This window comes from Sorex fumeus, unplaced genomic scaffold (assembly GCF_029834395.1).
Source record: "Sorex fumeus unplaced genomic scaffold, SorFum_2.1 ptg000086l, whole genome shotgun sequence".
Taxonomy (NCBI): domain Eukaryota; kingdom Metazoa; phylum Chordata; class Mammalia; order Eulipotyphla; family Soricidae; genus Sorex; species Sorex fumeus.
This window is the reverse complement of record NW_026606143.1, coordinates 32,849,741-32,873,230: the sequence shown is the minus strand read 5'-3', so window position 1 is coordinate 32,873,230 and position 23,490 is coordinate 32,849,741. Positions and strand designations below refer to the sequence as shown.

Below are 23,490 nucleotides of genomic sequence, written 5' to 3'. Positions count from 1 at the left end.
CCCGGGTCAGTCATGTGCAAGGCAAATGCCTTACTCACTGTGCTATTGCTCCAGCCCCATGAGAGTGCTACGAGAAACAATAGCTATGATTATCAATCTTCAGTGCATTTAGGATTAATGTAGTTAATAACAGGAGAAGTCCATTTTCACACAAATGAGGATAGAATGTGAGTTGACTCATAGTCTACCAAAAAGTGTTCTGGAATCTATGCGATATCAGAAAGGCTGGAGCAGTAGAAGTCAGAAAGATTTATGTTCTGTCTGTGGTTGATGTTAGTCAAGTTTCTCAGTCACTCAAGAGTTGACTCACTTACTAAGGGACAGGGCTGGGCCACTTTCTCACTGGGGTCCTATTCCACCTAGCAGTTTCTGTTCTGGCCAAGATGGGTCCTGGTTACAAATTCTTTTCAATTTATCTGCCTTTGAAATCTCATGAGCGCAAGGCAGTGAGAGTCTAGTGGAAAATAAACATTCTGTGGGGGTACTGAGAGAAGTTATTTAAGAGGATGTCTCATCTCTTAAATCTAAGATTATTTGGCACATCTGTGCTCCTGCTATTCCTCTGGAGACTTATGAACTAGAACCCTACAGCGAACATTGGAGAGCTGTAGCAGTGATTATAATGAAAAGCCACAATTTACTTACAATAGAGTGTGGGTGGGTCACTCTCCTATGCTCTTTTCCCAGTTTGCTGCTGACTTTTCATGTGTAGGTCTAATAACAGACTTTAATTATGCTTGGGAGTGGGGGGGGGGGGTTACTGCATCTAACTAGATGTCGAATATTATATGCAGAACTTTAAAAAATAGTTTCCTGATATTCCCCAAAGTCAGAAATAACAGTCTTACCAGATGGTGATAACACATTGGAATTACGAGAGGGTTCTGTGGAGGAAAAAGGTGTTCTAAAATTAGTTTCGTTTATGCATGAATTGTAGAGCAATATCATTAACGGGGGAAAGGTAAAGTAATTGCAAAGAACTACCAAAAGAGGGCAGTATGTTAATTTGCTATTATTTTCAACAACTGATTCGGTACTTCATTTCAATTATGAAACTATTCTATGTCTCACTGTGGCCAGTGCTCTGAATCTTTTGTGATATAATGGCTTCACACTTTAAAAATAAAAAATGATGACAACTTTAGTGGTGGGCTAGTATTCTTTCAGATTTGTAACAGTAAATATATACACAGCATGAATTCAACTTCTATGAACTATGCTTCTTTTTCCACCAATGAACAGACATAATACATATTAAGACACTTCTTTCTTATCTTATGGACCTTTCAATTAGATCAGCAGTCTCTAGAATGGCTGATCTAGTTCAAAGAGCCCTGGGTTATTTACCTGGGGTGGCTATTCCTTGAAAGAAATTCCCTGAAAATAATTCCACTTTTTCTTAATGAAAACCAATACACACTACTGAAGAAACTTCAGAAATGACCAATCAGCAAAAAGAAAACTAAAAACGCCTATAATTTTGCCACCCAGAAATAAATTCCATTAACCCTGTGGCATGATTCCTTTCTTTGTGAATGTCTAGTTCCATGTTTCTGAAGACATATGCCTATTTACAAATATATGTATTTACCTTTTTTTTCTTTTTGGGTCATACTCGGCGACACACAGGTATTACTCCTGGCTCTGCACTTAGGAATTACTTCTGGCGGTGTTCAGGGGACCATATGGGATGTTGGGAATCGAACCCGGGTTGGCCGCGTGCAAGGCAAACGCCCTACCCACTGTGCTATCGCTCCAGCCCCATATATATTTATATGTATGATAAAAAGAATCCTGTGACATAAATTATTTATAGCCTAATTTTTCTCTCATGACAGCATATTCTGACCATTATTTTATCAATCATGGAACAATCTTCTATAACACCATTTGTGATGACTACAACAGCATGTCATTGATTGGACAAACCATTCATTTATATAGTGAATTTTCTTTTAATGGACACTTAGGTATGTTGAATTTTTCATTGTTATAAATAGCACTGAACGAATTTCCTTAGGCTAAACTGTTTTGCTTTTGGGGTCACACCGGGCTGTGCTCAGGGCCTATTGCTGGTTCTGTACTCAGGAATCATTCCCGGTGGGGCTTTGGAGGTCATCTGGGGTACCGGGCATCTAACAAGGGTCAGCCATGTGCAAGGCAAGCACCTTACCCACTATGCTATTGCTTCAGGCCTGCTTTGGCTTAACTTTTGCATACATACGGGGCTATTTCTTTAAGAGATTCCACAAATTTTGATTTTCCAAATAAACTACTGAAAACATGAACCAATTTATTTTTTATTTAGGTATATTGAAAATTCTCCTTTTCAGGGTCAGGGTTTGGGTGCATGGCGACCGCTTGCCCAGATTCTATATCCAGCATCTCATGGTCCCCAAGTTCCTGTAGCATTGCTTTGATGGCCTGGGTATATCCAGCACCTCAGGGGTTGAGTAGCATCACACCCTTGAGCCCGTGGCTGAGACTCACAGGTTCATCCCGGGACCTCCTGAACATGGCTTGGGACTCCCTGTTGCCATTTCCATTTCTCACCCATTGGCTTTTGTGTTCTTGTTGCAGTTCTCACACACACTCTGTACATTTGGTTGCCAGTGCTTGCACAACACGTGCTGGGACAACCACACACCTGCCACTCACTATTTTAGTTTTGTTGCTAGCGCACACCAGGCTGCTGTGTGAGGGAAAGGCAAAACTCTTTGCTGTGCACTCCGAAGGGCAGAGCAGCCAGGATGTGCTCAGCGCAGGAGGGCTGCCCCGAAGACCCAACAGTCACCCTACCAAGGCAGATCCTGGAACCAACTGACACTTCCCTCTGCAGCACCTTGGAGGTCCTTTCCCCAAACTCGCATCCACCTGACCTGTTGTCTGCGATACTTCACTTTTCTTTTTTTTTAATTACAAGGAAATGATTGTTTCCATGGTGTATCTAGAGATACAATGAAAGAATAAGAGGACTAAAAAGTTATTGTGACATCTACCCGGCCTCTTTCAGGAGCCCGTCTTACTCAGTAGTGGTAGGCTACGATGCTTTTCTGGAATCACTCAAATGCAGTTCTTCTGAAACACAGGAAGGAATCAGTGCTCCAGGTCCCTGCAGCCCAAGAGGCAGTGCAGGTAGAGCAGTGATTAAAACTGATTTAATTGGAATTGCCACCTTCTCTGTCCCTGGCCTTTGGCAGATTCCTCATGACACTCAAAATATTCTACCAATCAAGAAGTGTACTGGGTGGGCAAGAATTTAATTTTTTCTATTGCTTTTCTTCAACTTTGTAAATCACAGTTCTTTAACTAAAATTTACTTAAAATATATTTTACAAGAAAGATTATAAATAATAACTATTTTTATTTTATCAAATATTGTTTATGGAATACCATTGTTCATTGACAAAAATTATCTTTTTTCCCCCTCTCTTTTGGTGCTACACCTGGCGGTGCTCGAGGTTTACTCCTGCCTCTGTGCTCAGGGGTCACTTCTGGTGGGGCTCAGAGGACCATATGGGGTGCTGGGGACTGAACCCTGGTAATCTGCATGCAAGGAACCCTATCCACTATACTAACTCTCTGACCCCAGTAAGAATTTAATTTTCTCAAGAGCCTGGAGGAAAAGCTCCGTGGCTTACAAAGGTAATGTTGAAGGTTCAATTAACTCTACATGCACGGAACATGGTCCTGGCACCTTTACTGTCTGCAATCCCCACTGCCACAGTGATTTCTGGCCTCGCTCAGCACAACAAATGGATGTGATCCCCAGCAAGCATGGCAACCATAAGATGTGCAAGTACTAAGAAGTGTGAGCCCTAGCAATGTATGTGAGTCCCAGGGCACATTACACCCAGAATGTGCATGAGCAGCCCAGTGCCCCAGTGTGGGTAACCCCCAGTCATCACCAAAAGAGCCACAATAACAAAGGAAAAGAGGACCTTTACCTCTTTCACTGCTGCACTGTTCACAACAGCCAAAATCTGGAAAAAAAAAACCCGAGTGCCCGAGAACAGATGACTGGTTAAAGAAACTTTGGTACATCTATACAATGGAGTACTATGCAGCTGTTAGAAAAGACAAACTCATGAAATTCACATACAAGTGGTACTACATGGAAAGTATCATGCTAAGTGAACTGAGTCAGAAAGAGAGGACAGACATAGAAAGACTGCATTCATCTGGGGAATATAAGTAACAAAATAAGAGACTAACATCCAAGAATAGTCGAGATAAGTACCAGGAGGTTCATTCCATGGCTTGAAGGCCAGTCGCACATGCTAGGGGAAAGGGAAGCTCAGACAGAGAAGGGAACACCAAGTAAAGGGTGTTGGGAGGATCCTCCCAGAATGGGAGATGCATGCTGAAAGTAGGCTATAGACTGAACATGATTGCCACTCAATGCCTCTTCTGCAAACCACAGCACCCAAAAGGAGAGAGAGAACAAAAGGGAATGCCCTGCCGCAGAGGCAGGATGGGATGGGGTGGTGGGAGGGGTGTCAGGGATACTGGGATCATTGGGGGTGGAGAATGGGCACTGGTGGAGGGATGGGTACTCGATCATTGTATAACTGAAACCCAAGCACAAAAACTTGTAAGGTCAACAATTGTACCTCATGGTGTTTACTAATTTAAAAAAGGAAAAGAGGAGAGTCCATTTTTAAAATTGAAAGCTTGTCGAGTACTCTTGGAAGGCTAGAAAGCAATCAGTCACTCACACCTTAGTGTGAGTTGATTATAACTGGCTGGATTCCTCTGCTCAGGTAATAAAGAATTTTTATTACTGGGCCATATGGAAATCCCTGGGAAGAATTGACATTCAATGGGGGCAGCTCTGATAATGACACTTACCAGCCTCTGAGGCAGTGTGGGGTGAGAATGTAGCCAAGGCAGGAAACGGCACAGAGGTGCTGGGCAAGAGCTGAATACCGGGAAGTAGGGATGGAGAATGACAGTGAAGAACAACAGAGGCCAATACTGTTTCTTTTACAATCTTCCCAGTGACTGACCACAGCCAACAATAGCGCCAACCTTCTCCATTGCTACATCCTTTGACCAGAGTGAAAAAGACACAGGACGGGAATTGTGAGCCTCACCTCTTTTTTTAGAGAACAAAAGAAACCGGATAACTCAAGGGTGATAGAAGAGCTAGAGCAGAGATGGAAATTCCTTGGGAAGCCCACACAACTGGTCATCTCTGGGTAGAGAAGTTTGACAAGCATGGACTCTGAATCATGAGGTGAAGTGAGACCAAGATGATAGATCAGGGCAAGAGTAGCCCTGTCAGGTTTGGCTTGCCTATAATGGAGTCTACAGAACTCCCAGCAGAGATATACAAGGATGAAGAGAGGAACTCTGCGGAAGAGAAGCTCCAACTCTTCATTGTGGTTCGCTTTTCTGTTCTGGGTGGATCCTTCCTTCTAGGGGCTGATTGCACAGTGACTAACACTCTGTCTCTTATTACAACGCTCCACATCTCTCAGTCCTGCAAAGAGTGTACCATTGACCTTATATTTTCCCTGAGTCTCAACCTCTGTTTCTCTTGGGCACTCTCCTAACGCACTTCCCATTTATTACAAAGAGGTGGTCGTCATTTGCAGTGAGTCATTTATTTGAGCTCCATGTCACTCTTAGGAGACAAAACATTTCCATTGTTAAAAAGATTCATAAACAAAGAAAGGAAAAACAGTCATAATTTTCAGTTTTTCCTTTGGAAACCTACAAAGAGCACATTTTAAAGCGTTATTCATTTGCTGAAGTCTTGATTTCAGGCAATAAGTTAAAGTATTGTGATCTGTCTATAAAATTTATTCAGTATGATTCCCAAGTGTTTTTTTTAAATCCATATATTCCAATTATGATGAGCAAGAGTTTGGCATGCATATCCTTAGCTTGGAAGCCCAATAGAGGAACTAGTAATTCAAGAAACTGACCCCTCAATAGTCTCTTTTGCCACATCACTTCCCTGGCACTTTTAAAGTTATTGCCACCACCTCCCAAATGTCAATCCCACAAGGCCACATGTGGTCTGGCCACTGCCATGTGAATGCCCCTGTCACTGAATCTTCAACACTGCAGATCTAAGAACTCATTTCTCTTCACCCTCATCATTTCCATACCATACCAGCTCTTGAATTCAAAAGTATTGCTGGTAACACCAGCCAAATTTAAGCTGGAAACATCACTGTATTAGCTTCTTATTGCTGCTATAACACATTGCCATCAACTTAGTGGTTTAAGGCAACACAATCGTGTCCTATTAGAGTTCTGTAGGTCAGAAGTTCAATACAGGTCTCTCTGGGATAAGAATCAAGGTGTTGACAGGCTGCATTCCTTTCTTGAAGCTCTCCAGGAGAATGTGTTGTGCTTATTTGGGCTGTTGGCAGAATGTAGTTCCTTGCGGTTGTAGGACAGAGGTCCTCGTTTGGTTGCTGGCTGTAAACTGAGGGCTGTTCCCAGACTCTAGAAGCCGAAGCCACCCACATTTATTGGCTCATGTCTCATTCCTCCATCTTCAAAGCCAACAACAGTGGGGTGGGATGGGGTAGGGAGTCCTTTATACGGCACCCCACTGACTCACTCTTCTACTTCCTTTTCAACTTTTTTTTAAAAGAACTTTTTAAGAATTCAATGATTAGTCTGGATCCATCCAAGGAATCCATTAGAACCTCCCCATCTCATGGGTCTTAGCTTTACTCACTCCTAAACAATCCTTTGCCTGTGGACGAGAAAATATACACAGGTGCATGGTCCTCTTCAGAGAAACATTATTCTTCCCACCATATTCAGAAATTCAGGGTTTTTTTTAACTTATGGAGAATATGAATAGCAAGGAATCACTCTTTATCAACAAAAATCCCAACAAGCTGAGACAGAATTTCAGCACTAGTCCTGAATCTATAAGCCCAAAGCTCACTCTTTACCCTCAACTCTTCCAGCTGTGCCACCCAACTCTCATGTCCACATTTAGCTCAATTTCCCACTGTAACATGGGGCTGTTGCAAGGACCAAAGAAAAATGATGTGTGATAAGAGTAATACAGAATATTGATCCATGATGCTTCTTGTGAGAAAGGCTGAACATACAAGGGCCTCATACATCTTTTAATTTTTATTTATTTGGGTTTTGAGCCACACCTGATGATGCTCAGGGCTCACTCTTTTCAGGGCTTCCCAGGGGAGCCATCTGGAGTGTTGGCTATAGAACCCAGGTCAGTTTCATGCAAGGCAAGTGCAAGGTAAGTTCCCTTCCCACTGTACTATGTCTCCAGCCCTATATTTTATTAATCAGTCACCACTCTGTGAGATATGTTGATTCATTTGCATCAGTACTTATGAGAAACAAGTGTTGGGCAGAATTTAGTGACTTGTTCAAGACCTCACTGATAATTCATTGTAGAGATGGGCTTTGAACCCAGGGAGCCTGATTCAGCACCTACCCTCCTATCCTTTGAGCCTCTAGTCTCTACTGCTTCCAATGACATCCTGTAGACCATAAATGAGTACACAAATGGCAGGGATTGTGATTGATCTCCCACTCATTACCTCCTCTTCCATGATCATCAACCCTTTCTAAGCCTGATCTGATCTCCCCATACATGAACGAAATATCTGCACCTTGAACCTTCCTCATTCAAAGGGCTCTTGACCTTCAATGCATGTACCTTTTGCAAGTAAACCATCCCCGATGTTCCCAGTTCCAATTCAGATCCCAGCCAAGTTTTATTTTGTATTATTTTCACAGAGTAGTGTAGTGATGTTTTTGAAAGTCTGAATGCCTGTATCAGGGTGTGAGAGTCTCCTTCAGGGCTCTTACAAAGAAGTTCTGGTGCTACAAGCCAATGGAGATGGCTTTATATCTGAAACTATGTATCTGAAAGTATTCTTGACTATACCATTCTCTTGGCATTCAACTCTTCCACTGTATGTCTTTGTTTTGTTTTGTTTTGTTTTGTTTTGTTGTTTGTTTGGGGCCACACCCAGTTGTGTTCGGGGCTTACTGCTGACTCTGCGCTCAGAAATCACTATTGGCAGGGCTCAGTGGACCACATGAGATGCCAGGGATCAAATCTGTGTAGACTGCATGCAAGGTATGAGCCCTACCTGCTGTATTATTGCTCCGGTCCCATGTCTGTTTTGTTTTCCTAGCTAGAGGTTCAGCAACTTGAGGCTTACTTTATTATCCTCCAGGAATCCAGTCCAGTACCTTAAACCAGGTAGATGTTCAAAAATACTTGGGATTGACTCAGGGTGTCATTAAGGAGTTGTTATTATTTAGGGATTAGTCAGAACGCATGTCAAGCAGTTCAAGACCAGGAATTTAACACAAATATTGCAAGGAATCAGTACCCTGTGACCCAAAGCAGAGGAGGGGAAAGAGGAGATGGACAAGTGAAGTCCATGAAGAAAAGATGAGAATACTTTTGGTTGGCTATCATACAGAGCCTGAAGTTTAGAAGAATACCAATGATATCACAGCTGATAGATGTCTTAACAGATGTTAGAAATGCATCCTAAAATGGCCATTCAAATACCTATTACCAACAAGGTAAGAATTCGACTGTGGCTTCAGTAATATGCCCTTTAATGACATTTCCTAATTTCCTCGGCCTGTTCCCCCAGTCCAGATTCCCGGGATCACCTCCCAAACAAACTACCTGCACCTGAGTCATCCAAGGTCATGTCTGGGTGTTGGTGAATTTTCCTTTTTCTCCCCACTAGCTGACACAGTGGGGAGAAGGTTGGCTGTTTTAAACCTGGGGCTGTGGGGTTATGATTATTTACTTTGAACACATTCATCTTCAAGTGGGATAAGACAGAGACTAAATCTTCGAGGAGTGGGTCTAAAAAAAAGGGTACGACTTGCCCCCCTTCCATGAAATATTTTAGATCCAACTGAAATTGTAATCTGGTGGCAGTTCTCCTCTGGATTGAATTACTATTCCATAGAGAGATGATTCAAAACAAGGCGCCACGCCTAGGAGCTCTTATATGGGAACCCCAAACAAAATAATATTGTTTTGTTGTTACATTGGCTCTTCAGAACTCGAGACACTCTTCCAAGAACTGTATTTTCAGATTTTACTACATTACCAACAAAATGAATGAAAACATTTCTACTCTGGCACAGCTGAAATGTGTTTACTTGTGCTCTGGCCACCTCACGTCACACTGCTTAATAAGTACGCTGACATAACGTTCTATTAAATTATTAATAATGGTAGCACTAAAGAAAACTCCAGCTCCTTGCTAGCTGGTGGAACTTCCCAAAGTGCAAATGATCAGCAGTTTCAGGTAAGCCCTGGACAGAATGAGAAGCTGAAATATGTTCTAGAACCTTCCCACCCCACCTCCATCCCCCAAGTCTTACTCTTTTGTCTCCCTCCCATGGTACTACCCACGGACCCCTTTGCCTTCTTAATACCTAGTACTAATTTTGGTTCTCTCTGAGTTTATGAACCACCCCCTCCAAAGTTTAGAATAGGCATTTCGGAGTATCCATATAGTCCCTGAAATAGGAGGCAAATCTGTGTACATATTCATATGAAGTCGTTTTTCCTGAGAAGGGTAGACTCCCAAAGAGGACCCCCTGACATTTATTTATATTTCTTTTGGGGGCTTGGGGGATACAGCCTCAAGGCATGTATTATTCCCCTGAGTCACGTCCTTGGTCCCGGGGACTCTTTTAAATTAAGAAGCATTTCAGGCCAGCGAGATAGTACAGCAGGGAGGCTGCTTTCCTTGCATGCAACTGGCCTGGGTTCAATCCCTGAAACCACAGATGGACCCTGAGCATGCCAGGAGTGATCTCCATGCACAGACCAGGAGTAATCCCTAAGTATAGCTGGCTAAAAATTAAATTAAAAATAATAATCAAGGGGCTGGAGCGATAGTACAGCGGGTAGGGAATTTGCCTTGCACATGACTGACCTGGGTTCAATCCCCGCCATTCCATAAGGTCCCCCAAGCACCGCTAGGAGTAATTCCTGAGTGCATAGCCAGGATTAACCCCTGTGCATTGCCGGGTGTGACCAAAAAAACAAAAAAAAATCAAACAACAAAAATAATTTTAAATAACAATGATAATTTAAAAACCAATTGATTAAGAAGCATTGATAGAATGTTGCTCTGGCCAGGCGCCTCAGAAATACAAACTCACTCAATCGTCATCACAACCATATGAGGCAAATCAGCTTCACTTGACAGAGGGAGAAATGGAGGCACAGGGAGTCAAGGAACTTGCCAAGGAGCAAAACTAAGATCTTACTGAGCCACTTCTCACTTAAGGCTACGGTGAGAAAGTAGCCAGGAGTCACTGAGCTGTCGAGGCTCACTCTGGCCCCTCAGGAGAGCTGCGCATGTCAGGAAGACCCAACCACGCTTTGGCTAGCAACCATATTTCAGTCTAACAGGTCAGACTCAGCACTTCTGGCCGTGAGGGAAGAAGGAGCACATTGGCTTCATGTTTTCATGCTGGGGCTCCCCCGCCCTCCCTTGCGGTGTAGAATCCACATTCCTGTAGAGAGGTGACCTCTCCTCACACCTGTCTCTCCTCCCCCAACCCCACAGCTTTCCTGCTGTTCCAAGAACACCTGATAACTCCTACCCCAGGTCCGTGCTGGCCCTGTGGCCTGGAACTTTCTTCTGAATTGCTTTATGTCACCTTCTGTAAAGGTCGATCCAGTTTACAGTCACCACCCGTGGGGCCAAGGAGAGCTCCACACGGTGTGGCACAGCTTCACATTCAACCCGGGCATCACAAGGATTGAAGCTGAGAGTCGGGAGTAGTGCCTGAGTATCATTCAAATACAAAACCAAAAATATCACCCTTCTTTTGTGACATGATTCCTTCCATTTCCTTGGCCACTGGGTTCCTTGGACCTAACCAGTATATTTATGTAGGCATTGATTTAGGTGGAATGTGTGAATATATACACTGCACTACTAGCATTGTCCTCCTGTTGTTCATCGATTTGCTCGAGCGGGCACCAGTAACATCTCACAACAAATTGTAAAATACACACAGTTTTTAAAATGGGGGTCATAATACTTTGAGCCTAGACCCCCTACTCCTGCTGGCTTCATCCTAGTCAAAGTTCTGCATGGCTATTTTTGCTTCTAAGAATAAATTTTCATTCGCACAAGGGCAACATGCTCTAGAGTTATCTATATCTCCTCCCCAAAGAGATACAGGAGTCAGTCAGCCAACATCTAACTTATCAAACCCCAATTCCTTAAGTGTGGCCATGAATTAAGAACCTAGATTCTGAAACCCAGACATCTCGGATCCAAATTCATCACTTTTTAACTAAGTAATATTAGATAATTTCCGTAAGTCATTGGCACTTATGTTTCCCATCTGGAAAACCAGGGGAAAGATACCAGGACATAATTCAGAGGGACCATCTGAAATACCGAGATGGTAAATACTGCTTGGGTCACTAAGGAATGTTCTCGCATCAGTGACTCTTGTCAAAATGATTTCGCCTATTGAGCAAGACTTCCATTTAAGTTCCTATTTTCTTTGTATTATTTGCTCCCATTAAAAAAAAGCCCTTGGCATTGCTTTGGAGTCACATAAAAAGTAAGCAGAAATCAAAGGATTTTGGGAGATCTTGTAACTAGATCTTATGCTTCAGAAGCACTTACTCTAAGTTACAAAGGAAAGTGAAAGGCGTGGCTCGCTGTGACACTGGACTGCCATTCATAAGGTAACTTCTCAAAATTAACACGCATTGATTTCTGGTTATATGGGTTTAGATGGAAAAAATTCCATACTACAAAAAAAGTGTAAAATCTCATAATCTTATCACTGAGATAAGGCTAGCTGGCTACTAAGGACCTCAGAATATCTGTGAGTCAGGGGCCAAACCAAAAGAACTATAATTAGACACTTGGGAGATGTTAGCATTGTATTCTATTTTGGAGTCTGGACAGATACAAAATTGGGCTCATTAAGTTTTCGAGTCATTTGCATCATGGCAAGACTGAACTACATTTCCCAGAATGCCTCTACGTTTCTGGTTAGCATGGGACACAGAAGAGCTTCTTTTGGGAGATTGGGCAGAAACACAGCAGTAACTATTTTGTGGCTCAGGCATGTTACTTATTATCAGCTGCCTCTCTTCATTAATATGATGGGGCTGCCAGCTGACAACTGCTCCCTTTCCCCCTGGATTCTCTTTAGGTTTCTCCATCTCCTGGACTGGGTATGTACTGAATTTTGTGCTTAAGGCCTGGCTTCTACAAGGCATCCACACCACCAAGGTGTGTGGCAACAAGAACTGATGTGGGGTTTTGGCTGTTTTGTAGCTACAACTCATGCTTATGGGTCTCAACCTCACCTTGCTGTCCCCATCATAGAGCCACCCTTTCTTCCCCATTCCCTGCCTACCACAGGCACAAGTTCCAGCATGAAACAGGTAGCAACAACTTTACAGAGAATGCTAACCAGCTCACAGAGTTGGGAAAATCCCTGTAACAAATTCCTTCATGTTTGTCCCTCCTAGTGAGTCTCCTCCTGTGAACTAAACTCTGACTTACACAGTAGGAAAAAGAAAAACTCTCAAGGAACTAGATTTAATGGCTCACAGTATTACTGCATTAGGTGCACTGTTCAATACAAGAGTCACACGCGGGGGGCTGGAGCGATAGCACAGCAGGTAGGGTGTTTGCCTTGCAAGCGGCCGACCTGGGTTCAATTCACAGCATCCCATATGATCCCCCAAGCACCGCCAGGAGTACTTCCTGAGCACAGAGCTAAGAGTAACCCCAGTGCATCGCCAGGTGTGACCCAAAAAGCAAAAAAAAAATTACACGTGGTTGTGAAAATTGAAATTATTTACAATTAAATTAGTTACTTAGCACTGTCCTTCCATGTTCATCGATTCGCTCAAGCGGGCACCAGTAACGTCTCCATTGTGAGACTTGTTTCTGTTTTTGGCATATTGAATACGCCATGGGGAGAGCTTGCCAGGCTCTGCTCTGTGGGCTTGATACTCTCAGTAGCTTGCCAGGGTCTCCGAGAGGGATTACAATTAAATAAAATTAAAAATTCAGTTTATTGGTCATGGTTCAATGTGGTTGGTGGCTCTCTACTAGACAGTGCAGATACAGAACACCTCCATGATGCCAAACATTTCTATTAGATCTGACTATGTTCATTGACGGTGGCTAGTCTCTACTGAACTCTTGCTTGTCACTCAGCAAATGCATTGCAGACATCTGTTTTACTTGCTTTTCGTTCCTTCCAGTGCATATAAATCTCTGGGAGGTGCTGCTGCTTTACAAATAAAGCAATGGAAGCACAATGAGACTTAACCTTGTTAAGGTCAGAGTGATTGAATAGCAGACCTCAGGTTTACTCCCCCCCCCCCCCCCGCCAAAGTCCAGAGATGTCAGATATGTCTCAGCAGCCTGCCCAGCACAAAGGGAATCAATGGCTCTGTGGAGACTCCCGATTTCCCATAACACTATCCTAATTGCTCATATATGAGTAGAATGATCTTCCCCTATTTTCTGTGATTATAAGGAAGTGGGCTTTTGATCCTCAGAAAGAAAAGATGTCTACCTCACCTTACCTTCCAGTGGCAGAATGAGATGTACCAAGAACCCTGGTAAGAATGATCATGATCGCATGTATTAATTACTAAAGATGAGACAAATTGCTGCAATTAAGACAACCCTGAAATTCAAGGGCTTGAAAAATAAGTGTATCTGCTGCGTGTAGGGGCAGAGAGAGGGGGCATCTGTTCCAAGTAGTCACTCACAAACGTGAGCTGACACAAGCATTTTGCCCCCTCAAAATGAAGGGCCAGTGAAGAGCAAAGGCGGTGCAGAGGCAGGGAGAGGGAAAGAAGCGGGTAGGTTTGCCTAGACATGGCAAATACCACTGCCACCTACACTCATGACCAGACCTCAGTCATGTGACCATTCCTAGTCACAAAGAATGCTGGGAAATGTAGTCTAGCTGTGTTGTGAGGCAGAAAGCCATGATTGGTGAGGTGCCAGCCAGTCTCTGCCATGTTAGATTTAGTTTCTCTTGGAATTATTAATACCCATTGAACCAAAGATGGAACAAGTTTAAAGCCAAAATCACTTCCCTCTCCAGCCACCACTGTCTCTCTGTTCTTTGTCATAAGATCAAAAGTCAGGAAATCAATCCCAATCCGAAGAAACAGAAACCTAGCCACTTTCTGGTGGAGCCTGAACCCCTACTTCTTCATAACTCTGCTCCTGGCAAACATCCTTATCATAGTCCTTTCATGAAGGCAGTTTGCTGATGAATATCCCTGGTGCAGCCTATTTAGTTGGAACAGTCATATTTGTGAGTTTTCTCTATGCTGAAGCTAAGCAAACCTTTGTGGAGGGACTTTGGGGCAGATTGTTGGCAAGTCCTTAGGTCTTTGTAAAGTGGTGGCTCTTGTTCTCTCTCTCCTTATATTGCCTTTGACTTGTCTTGAACTTTGGAAGTCTGATCTGGGATTCCTCACACTTAATAATGAGTAACTCTGATTTGGTCATCTTTTCCACTTGAATCAGAAGCCTGTGCCCATATATTTCAATGGATGAATGAACACACTTCCTTCACCAAGACTTTAAAGTGATGGACAGACTGGACTCTTGAGAAAACTGACTTGGGTTTAAATTATGCCTCTGCCTAGAGTATGCTTCTAACATTTCTCTGCTTGCATTTTCCCATCTGTAAGATGGGGGTGACTATTTTGCCAGGTTTTGGTTTTGGTGTTTGGTTTGGGGGTCAAACAAGACTCTGCTAGAATACCTCAGCTGCTGTGTTATCTCTCTGGGCCAGCCCAGGGATGATTCCACTGAATGACATTATAATTGCATTACAAAGTATCTTATCATAGCTCAACAGTAAGTTGTAATTGCTTCATGCTATGCAATTCTGTCTCCTTAGGAGACATTTACCTGTATGCAATACATCGAGTGCTTTTTCTTAATACAAACAACATGATATTAGTAATTTATAGAGAAGCATTCATTTCTCTATGTCTATGCAGTTTCCATTCTAACTATAAAATATTCTTATCTTGTCACTAATGCTTGGCTAGTGAGGACACCTACTACAACACTGTTGGTCTAATTCAAGCTTCCCTAGGCATTTTCTAGAAAGATGATCTCTGGACCGAGGCTGTGGCTCCACAGTGACTACATGCTCCACTTGCAGGAGACCTTGGGTTCAACTGCCAGCACCATAAATAAAAAGAACATCTCTCTGCATTTTACATCATGAAAATTTATGCTGACAGAAATCCATTTCAGAGGTGACAGATATTTTATTGCAAGACCTGTTTATTTATCCACAATGGGCCATACGAGAAAATTAAAGTATAATCATTTATGTTGCTTGGAATTATATCCATACTGTTTTTCTACTGTTGATTGCAAACACCAGATGACATTTTCTATGCCTTTCTTTAATAGAAACATGCGGAAAATTTATTATTTAAAGGAATTATTTGAAAGATGGAATTATAAAGTAGGTCCTAGATAGAAAAAATGATTAGCTACCAAATGAATTTCACAGCCTTCGGTAAACAAGCTCAGAAACATCAAAGGATTTGCCCAAAGTTATTCATATCCAATTCTTGAAGGCTCTGGGGCTACAGCACAGAAGAAAACAATAGAATCTATTTTCGAGAGACAGTATGCCACTCACTTGAACATTGAGAATAATTGCATGAGAGAACGCAATGTTTTAAAGTGGGGAGGGATGCCCTGATCAACCATGGCCCCAGAGTATAGCGAGAAGAAGGAAGGATAGAGTGGAGGGTTGGGGAGCAGGTCAAGAGATTAAGGTACAAAGGTGGTGTTCAGGAATGAGAGCCAAATATCTATACCATACAATCAGCAACACTGAAATCAAGAGACCCAAATTTTAACAACCAAACTGGGGAGGGTACCTGTCAAGGGGGCAGACTGGGAAAGCTTGGGGTTGGGGAGAGATATGGGAGGGAACACTGGAGAAGGGAAGTTGAAGACACTGGTGGTGGGTTTGGTACCGCAACACTGTTGTCCAAAACTCAATTATGGAAAAACTTTGTAAATCACAGGGCTTTAATTAAAAACATGGGGGGGAGCGAAGATCCATGGAATGAAACTGATTAAAAACAATATATATTTTTTGGTTTTTGGGTGACACCTGGCGATGCACAGGGGTTATTCCTGGCTCTGCACTCAGGTGTTACTCCTGGCTGTGCTCGGGGGCCATATGGAATGCTGGGAATCGAACCTGGGTCAGTTGCGTACAAGGCAAACGCCCTATCCACTGTGCTATCTCTCCAACCCCTGAATAAAAACAATTTTAAAAATTTATGAAAATATCTCCTAATTTAAACTTCTTGACTGCTTTAATCAAATCCCTTCCTACCTGTACACCTAAACCCAGAATTGATGAGACTTGGGGGTTTGAGGGATGGTTCAGTGGCAAACACGCCTGAGTACCAAGTGTGAGGCCCTGAGTTCAATTCCTGGTTCTGCAGGAGTAGGGTCACTGTAGCTCTGCAGTTTGGTAGCCCTGGGGCCACAATAGAGGGTGTGACCCACTGACAAGCACTACTTCTAAAAATGCTTGACACCACAGCCAGAAGCACAAACCCCCAGTCAGAACATGTGTGAGCATCACAGAGAGCCCTGGCAGGCACATCGGAAAGTACTGTAACCAAGTATCCAACCCCCTGCTGAGCACCATGGCCAAGTGTGAGAGCACGACAACCAAGCATACGTGTTTCCCAGTCGTCAAAATAATGACATCAACGATAGAAGAAAGAGAGGAAAATAGAAAAAAAATTTTAAAGAAATTTATTGTGAATTTGAATCCTATTGTTTATTAGGAACAAGGCAAAATGTCTAGAAGTGGAATCTTGACAGAACCATGTAGTTAAGTCCTTCTCTCAGTTAATCAGATAATTCTAAGCAATTGGAGTTTATTCTCCAAAGCAAGAACACTGGACTTTTTCCTATTCTTTTCTTTTAACTAACAAAAATTCTGTTCTAATCTAAATACAGCAGCAACGAAAGAATAACCTTTATCCTGTGTGGATTCTCAGAAGGAAAAGAGAGGGAAGGCTAGAGGTCAAACAGATGACTGGTATTAAGAACTGACACGATTAGCGCCAAATAAAGGATGTTGGGAGGATTCTCCCAGGATGGGAGATGCATGTTGAAAATAGACTATAGACCGAACATGATTGCCACTCAATATCCCTTTTGCAAACCACAGCACCCAAAAGGAGAGAGAGAACAAAAGGGAATGCCCTGCCACAGAGGCGGGGTGAGGGGGGGAATGGGGGGCGTGGGAGGGATACTGGGATCACTGGGGGTGAAGAATGGGCACTGGTGGAGGGATGGGTACTTGATCATTGTATAACTGAAACCCAAGCACAAAAACTTGTAAGTCTACAACTGTACCTCATGGTGTTTCACTAATAAATTTTTTTTAAAAAAATGAACTGACATGATTGCCAGACCCCAATGCTGCAGCACCCTTGGTTTTACCTTGCTGGTTTTCTACAGTACTGTGATCTTATGAACATGACACCTCTTGCTTTTTGTTATTTTCTTGAGGTAAAGATGCTCCCACACCAAAACCCAGAATGCATTTTCTTGGTATATCAACTTTCTCCCTAATAGATGCAATCTGGGGAGCTGTTGATTTTATTCCTCAGATCTCTCTTCATCTTGATCCAGTCCTCTGGGGTACAGACACACCCCAGAATGAATGAAAATGGCAGCCTTCCTTCCTTCCTTCCTTCCTTCCTTCCTTCCTTCCTTCCTTCCTTCTTCCTTTCTCCCTTCCTTTTACCTTCCTTACTTCTTTCTCTCCCTCCCTCCCTCCCTCCCTCCCTCCCTCCCTCCCTCTTTCCTTCCTTCCTTCCTTGCTTGCTTCCTCCCTCCCTCCCTCCCTTCCTCCCTCCTTTCCTCCCTTCCTCCCTTCCTCCCTTCCTTCCTTCCTTCCTCCCTTCCTCCTTCCTTCCTTCCTTCCTTCGTTCCTCCCTTCCTTCCTTCCTTCCTCCCTTCCTCCCTCACTTCCTCCCTCCTTTCCTCCCTCCCTCCCTCCCTCCCTCCCTCCCTTCCTTCCTTCCTTCCTTCCTTCCTTCCTTCCTCCCTTCCTTCCTTTCTATTTTTTTCTACCACACCTGGTGGTGTTCAGGGTTTACCCCTGGCTCTGTGCACAGAGATCACTCCTGGTGGGCTTGTGGAACCATATGGGAAAGCGTGAATCAAATCCAGGTCGGCCGTGTTCAAGACAAGTGCCCTACTTGCTGTAGTATTGCTCTGACCCCTGGAAATGGCAGTTTCCATAGTTGTATGCAAGCCATCTCCAACTGTTCCATAGACTTAATACTAAGGAAGAGTTTAAGGACACATGTGCTAGAATTTCCCATTTTCTAACTGTGTGAAGTTGGAAGTGCTTCAAACAGTCAATTCCCCAGTTACCTCATCCAGAATAAAAAATTAATACCTAATTATAGCTATTGTCAGGAGTCACTAAGGTAACACATGAATTATTTACTTGACACACAGAAAACTTCTATAAGGCCCAACTCTTCTATATATAGAATACTTTCAGGGGCAAGTCACAGACTACTCTATTAAAAGTACTATAATCAGGGGCTGCAGAGCTAGTATAACAGGTAGGGTGCTTCCCTTGCATGCAGCTGACTCAGGATTGATTCTCAGCACTTCATATGAGACCATAAACCCACCAGTAGTGATCTCTGACCAAAGTCAGGAATAAGATCTGAGCACAGCCAGGTGTCCCCGCACCCATCAATTTTCTTTCAAAGTTCTATAATCATTAAGGTGTCTACTTAGTCCATGTAACAAGAAATCCAAAATTCAGGGATACAGTGAAGGCCCAAGTCTTCTCCATCCTCCTGTCCTTTCATCTTCAGGATGTTTCCAAGTCAGAAGCTCAGCATCATCAAAAACTCAGGTTATCTCCATTCTCCACTTGTACTTGCTGCTTCTCTCAGTGCTTTTAAGATGGCAGCCAGTGTTTCAGGCATCAAACCTAGACTTCAAAGTGCCCAGCTAATGCACTACCTAATAAAATGTTCTGCGATGGGATGTCTGCACTACTAAGTATGGCAGCCACTAGTCCCAAGTGATTATCACTCATTGAACGATAGCAAGTATGACTTAAGAACTCAATGTTTCTACGTCTAGTTGTAGTTAAACTGAAATAGTTACCCAGACCAGGTAGCTACTACATAAAACCGGGTGAGTTGAGAAGATGAGATGCTGTTAGAGTGTATCATCCATTGCCCAGGGGAATAGTACCTAGAAGTCAGTCGCATGCTAATTCTCCTCATGGGCCAGAAGTGGCCCACTTCTAAATCAAGTAGTAGCAAGGAATAGCGTTTCCACGATTGGTCTAGAATAATCAGAACTGGCTCCTGAGTCATGTGGAAAGGGATAAGCACCTTAAAAAGTCAGGCTTAGCCAGTAAGTAAAAAGCCAGGAAAGGTTGGAATATCAATGATCAGTCATATTAATATTAACACTAACGTGTTGCACCGCTTCTGTTTCACCCAGATTACTACACCTGACCTACAGCCCATGGGCCCATTACACGTCTGCAGGAAAAGTTTTATTGGTACAGAGATCTGCCCATTCGTGTACATATGGTCCCTGGCTGCTTGCAAGCTACAACAGCTGAGTTGATTAGTTGTCACAGAGACCATATGGTCCACAAAGCCTAAACTATTTATTATCTGGCTCTTTCTAGAAAGAGTTTGCCAACTCCTGGCCTAGCAGGACATTCCCATGGTCAAAGTCACCATTGTTATTAGGACTTGGCTCAGAATGTACTTGTATGGCCCAAATAAGTGCTTTGAGCAGGCTGGCGAGGCAGGCGTTCTGGAGAGAGAAACCCTTAGGACCTTGGTTCTGTCTCTTCCTGGGTAACCTAGAAAGTTTCCTTCATTGCTTTGAGCTTCATCTTCTAATCAACACATTGGGAATACTACACACTTCTCTGTTTACATCAAGGAGAAATAATGAGATGTTTGCCAGTATATTTATAAAACACGAAGACCTCCAGAAATATACAGTGGGTTGCTGCTGCTGTTAACATTCAATACTATGAGCTGATGTCGCTGGTTTCTGCCAAGACACATTGGGACTTTCCTATGAAGAATGAGGAACAGAGAGCACTGGCACCAGAGGATTTGCCAGTCAGCAAAAGCCACTTCTGGAGCTTTCATCAATTGCCAAATCAAGAGATTCCTTGACTTGGTTATAACTTAAGGGCCTTAAAAATTTCCCCACAACTTGCCCTGCTAAAGATGTCCACACCATAGTCTGGTAGCCCTATCCCTACACCTGGATCTCAATACGTTTAACCATTAGGACCAGGAGGGCAATCTTAAATCTCTACCCTGCTGCCCAAGAGCCAAGAATAAAAGACTTGGAGAGAATACTGTCTCCAGGCTTCTCTCTGCCTCATCCCACTGTACTTCCATTTTGCCTTGCCAGCATAACCCCATGTTGACTATTGGCCTCTGTGAGATCTCACCAGGAGTTCTAAGAAGAAAGTGGGACACAGTGTCCTCTTTCTTCAGCACCGTTCTCCCTCCCCAATCAACAGAAAACTATCTCGAGTCTCTATTACTCCTGCTCATCATTTCCACATGCCAGAAAAAGAGTCAGTGCCCTAGTTGGTGGGGGTGGGAATGGGATTTGGGGACGGAGACTGATGTACTGGCTGGCCATGTTGGTAAGTATTTACAGTCTCATTTTTATATTCAGGGAGTGGAGAGAAGACATTAGCATTGGGTTTGCTACTGCAAGGTAAAGTCCAACAAGATGGGTACTCCATGTTTCAGAAATGTATAGTCTATCTCCTACAGTTTTGTTACCTGCTATAATCAGAGGAATAAAGATTTGGATGGACAAGGCATAAGAGATTAAGAGGAACAAAGACAGTGAGATGGTGGTGGCGAAGAGGAACTATTGAGGAATCTATCCCTGGAAATGCCTATAGCAGAGAAGGAGCTAGACCTGGCCCAGGGAGAAAGTTGGGGATTATAGCTCATGAGATCACCAAACTGGCTCAAATGTGTAATTGTTTCCAAATGGAGAAGACAACTCTGCAAGAATGAAATTATAGCTGTCTTCCACTATTAAGTCATCTCATCCTCTGGAAAATAGCATAGTTGTACCTAAAAGAAGACTTCTTTTGAAGACACAAGTAAAAAAGAAAGAAGAGAAGAGAAGAGAAGAGAAGAGAAGAGAAGAGAAGAGAAGAGAAGAGAAGAGGAAAAGAAAGACAAGAAAAGATAAGAGAAAGAGAAAAGAAAAGGCACTGGTCAGGGCCTGGGTGGGGTGGGGGTTGGGGGAGACAGTTAGAATCCAGAGGTAAATAAACTTACCTGCTAAAGCTCATTTGAGCATCTGAAAGACCAAAACTAACTTTGACAAATTACACTGTAGCTTTAAGGTAGAAGGAATTTCTGAGTTGGCCAGTGGTCTAACGTCAAACCTACCTCTGTTCCTTCTTAGGCTTCCAAGATGAAGCTACTGGGTGTGCAGTTCAGCACCCCCAGAACCAGAGAAATGGCTGCTCTCTCCAGGCTTACCCCAAGCTTACCCCAGGGCGCCTTCTCCACCCACCTCCTCTATACCCTTTCTGACTTGAACCCTCAGCCTTCAGTCACTGATTGGGCAGTGTGGCAGAGTATACGAAGTGTCCAGGCTATAGACTCCAACGGAGAATCCTCCAGCCTGTGACCGAGCAGATAACTTCAACTTTTGGTACTCGCTCTCTTCATCTGCATACTTACACTAAAAATATCTACCAGGAAGAGTTCTGTGGGAGAATTCAATGAGATCAAGGAAACGAAGCACCTAGAAAGCCTGCCCAGAGCAGTCCTAGGGGACTCAATACTCTGCCTTCCTTTTGCTTCCCTCTTACCTTCCCAAACCTTGTCCCTTCTCACCCAGCTCAGACAGTACACTGCACCACTTCCGAGGCCAAGGAAATGCATGCTAACTTGATGCAAAATACCAAATATGCAAACATATGGATAAAGAGATAAAGGAGCACTGGGAGAGAGATTTCTTTGGAAGGGGCGAGGACAGATTTAGGGGCGAGGACAGATTTGGCAGAGATAGTAATACTTGACTGAACCATAGGTGTGTTTCCCAGTGGGGACAGTTCCAAGCAGCAGAGGGAGGGAGCTGCCTCTAACTGTCCAGGGGGACAACATGGCAGAGCACTGACAGAACACACTGAGCACAGACATGCCACACTGAGGGGGCGAGGAAGCGGCCAGAGAGAGAAGACCAAATCCCCAAGCTTCACTATCGGATGGGGGTGCGTGTAACACGTGCGCTTGTTCCTGGGACCATCTAGGCATATTCCCAAGGCCACAGAGCATTCTCAGAGGAAGTTGAGGGCCACCCGCATGCAGCAAATGCTCTGGGCTGGGAGAAGGAGCTATGGAAGACACCAAAACATCTGCAACAGGGGCTTCCCCCTTAACTAGGCTCACCTGCAGGTTGGGCTCTGGCGTCTGTTCGAGCCCTTGAGCAACAACTCATGCTTCTGGGCATAGGTAGAGTGTGCGTGGTCCTCACGTGTGAGAACCACAGCCCTGCGCTGGAGAGTAACCTTGCTGAAGTCTCAGCTGATGGTGTCTCAGCAGCTAGCTGCGCCGGGCACACAGCACCACTCGTGACCACACACCTGATTACATGATGGACATGTCTAGGGTGGCTGCACTTGGCCCTCAACAGGAAGCAGATCTAAGCCATCTGGAACTGAAGAGGCTGAGCTCCTGCTTCAGCCCAAAGCTGAGCAGGAAGGTGGTGCCTGCGAGCCCCTGAACGATCGTGTTTAACACCAGGAAGTCTGGCAACAGTGGTGTCCAACCTCTCTTGGTCTCCAGATGATCAGCTTAGGAATGGCTCAACAATGGGGTTGGAGGGATAGCACAGCGGGTAGGGCATTTGCCTTGCATGTGGCAGACCCAAGTTCAATTCCCAGCATCCCATAGGGTCGCCCCGAGCACCGCCCGCCAGGAGTAATTCCTGAGTGTATGAGCCAGGAGTAAGCCCTGTGTTTCACCAGGTGTGACCCAAAAAGCAAAACAAAAACAAAAAAAAATAGAATATCCCAACACACTTAGAGCCACATGAGGAACTGATACACACTATTGAGTTGGGGACAGTGGGAAGTTGAGGAGATGGAGTCCCTGAGGGAGAGAGATGGCGACACTGGTGATGAGTGTAGTGTTGGAATTATGAGAAACCATTATTAATAAGATTCCAAGCCATTTTTTTGCAAAAACTAATATTTTTATGGCTTTTTGGGTCACACTTGGCGATGCTAAGCAGTTACTCCTGACTCTGCACTCAGGAAGTACTCCTCGAAGTGCTTCGGGAACCATATGGGATGCCGGGGATGGAATCTAGGTCAGTCGTGTACAAGGCAAATGCCCTATCTGTTGCACTATCGCGT

At 43.8% G+C, this 23,490-nt stretch overlaps 1 protein-coding gene across 1 annotated transcript in view; it reads right to left on the bottom strand.

Moving 5' to 3' along the window:
* The window catches only part of ADGRG2 (adhesion G protein-coupled receptor G2), a 124,995-nt gene that overhangs the window by 43,828 nt on the left and 57,677 nt on the right, over window positions 1-23,490 (bottom strand). The window contains exon 3 of the mRNA XM_056131132.1: window positions 849-884. Within this exon, the coding sequence (XP_055987107.1) occupies window positions 849-884 (36 nt within the window). The remainder of the gene's footprint in view (window positions 1-848; window positions 885-23,490) is intronic.